This window comes from Antrostomus carolinensis, unplaced genomic scaffold (assembly GCF_000700745.2).
Source record: "Antrostomus carolinensis isolate BGI_N321 unplaced genomic scaffold, ASM70074v2 scaffold33757, whole genome shotgun sequence".
Classification (NCBI taxonomy): Eukaryota; Metazoa; Chordata; class Aves; order Caprimulgiformes; family Caprimulgidae; genus Antrostomus; species Antrostomus carolinensis.
Genome location: NW_010330122.1, coordinates 1,380 through 2,667, shown reverse-complemented (window position 1 = coordinate 2,667; position 1,288 = coordinate 1,380). Strand labels below are relative to the sequence as shown.

Here is a 1,288-nt window from a genome sequence, read left to right as displayed (position 1 = left end):
AGTGATGCCCAATGGTAGGACAAGGGGAAATGGGTGTGAGCTGGAACACAGGAGGTTCTGCTTAAACTTGAGAAGAAACTTCTTTACAGTGAGGGTGACAGAGCCCTGGGACAGGCTGCCCGGGGAGGTTGTGGAGTCTCCTTCTCTGGAGACATTCAAGACCCGCCTGGACACCTTCCTGTGTGATCTCATTTAGGTTCCTGCTCTGGCAGGGGGATTGGACTGGATGATCTTTTGAGGTCCCTTCCAATCCCCGACATTCTGTGATTCTGTGTGATTCCTCCTGCCACCGTTGGAGTCATCACCAAGGAGCAAACCAACACCTTGGCCCTGACCTCACGTCCTCGACCTCCGGCGATTAGCAGAGCCCGCCGCTGTGGAAAGCCATGACTCGTGGCTTTCAAGGGCAGCGGGTGACGCCGGTGCCAGAATGTGTAAGCAGGAGCTGATGCTATAAAAACACGAGCGCTCAGCGGGATGAGGAGCCGAAAAGCTTCCCGACCCCCCAGCCATGCCCTGCAAGGCGCTCGCCGTCTGCCTCCTGGGGCTCCTGGCTCTCTCCTCCGCTTGCTACATCCAGAACTGCCCCATCGGGGGCAAACGCGCCGTCCTGGACATGGACATCAGGAAGGTACGTCCTGGTGGGCTGGGCGATCTCCTCACACCCGCTCCGTTCCTTCTCCCAACCCTTCCTGGGGCTCCTGAGGGGAGGAATCCGGCAGGAGGGAGGGAAGGACCAGAGGAAAGGCTCAACCTGAGCCCAGGTGCTTTTCCCTTCTAGTGGCCTCCCAGTACCTGAAGGGGCTCCAGGAAGGCTGGGGAGGGACTTTGGCCAAGGGCAAGGAGTGACAGAACAAGGGGTGATGGCTTGAAAGTGGCAGAGGGGAGATGGAGCTGAGATGTGAGGAAGAAATTGTTTGGTGTGAGGGTGGTGAGACAGTGTCCCAGGTTGGCCAGAGAAGCTGTGGATGCTCCTCCCTGGAAGTGTTGAAGGCCAGGCTGGATGAGGCTTTGAGCAACCTGGTCTAGTGGAAGGTGTCCCTGCTGCTGGCAGGGGGGTTGGAACTGGATGAGCTTGAAGGTCCCTCCCAACCCAACCCGGTCTGTGATTCTCTCCCTGAGCAGTGCATGCCCTGCGGTCCCAAGAACAAGGGTCACTGCTTCGGTCCCAACATCTGCTGCGGAGAAGAGCTGGGTTGTTACATCGGCACCTCCGAAACCCTGCGGTGTCAGGAAGAAAACTTCTTGCCCACACCCTGCGAGTCGGGACGCAAACCCTGCGGCGGTG

The 1,288-nt window shown here is 58.6% G+C and overlaps 1 protein-coding gene across 1 annotated transcript in view; it reads left to right on the top strand.

Moving 5' to 3' along the window:
• The first annotated feature begins 511 nt into the window (after nt 1–511).
• Nucleotides 512–1,288, top strand: part of LOC104528740 (neurophysin 1) — a 1,543-nt gene continuing 766 nt past the window's right edge. The window contains 2 exon segments of the mRNA XM_029086166.1: nt 512–631; nt 1,126–1,288. The exon segment at nt 1,126–1,288 is cut by the window's right edge and continues 14 nt beyond it. Of these exon segments, the coding sequence (XP_028941999.1) occupies nt 512–631; nt 1,126–1,288 (283 nt within the window).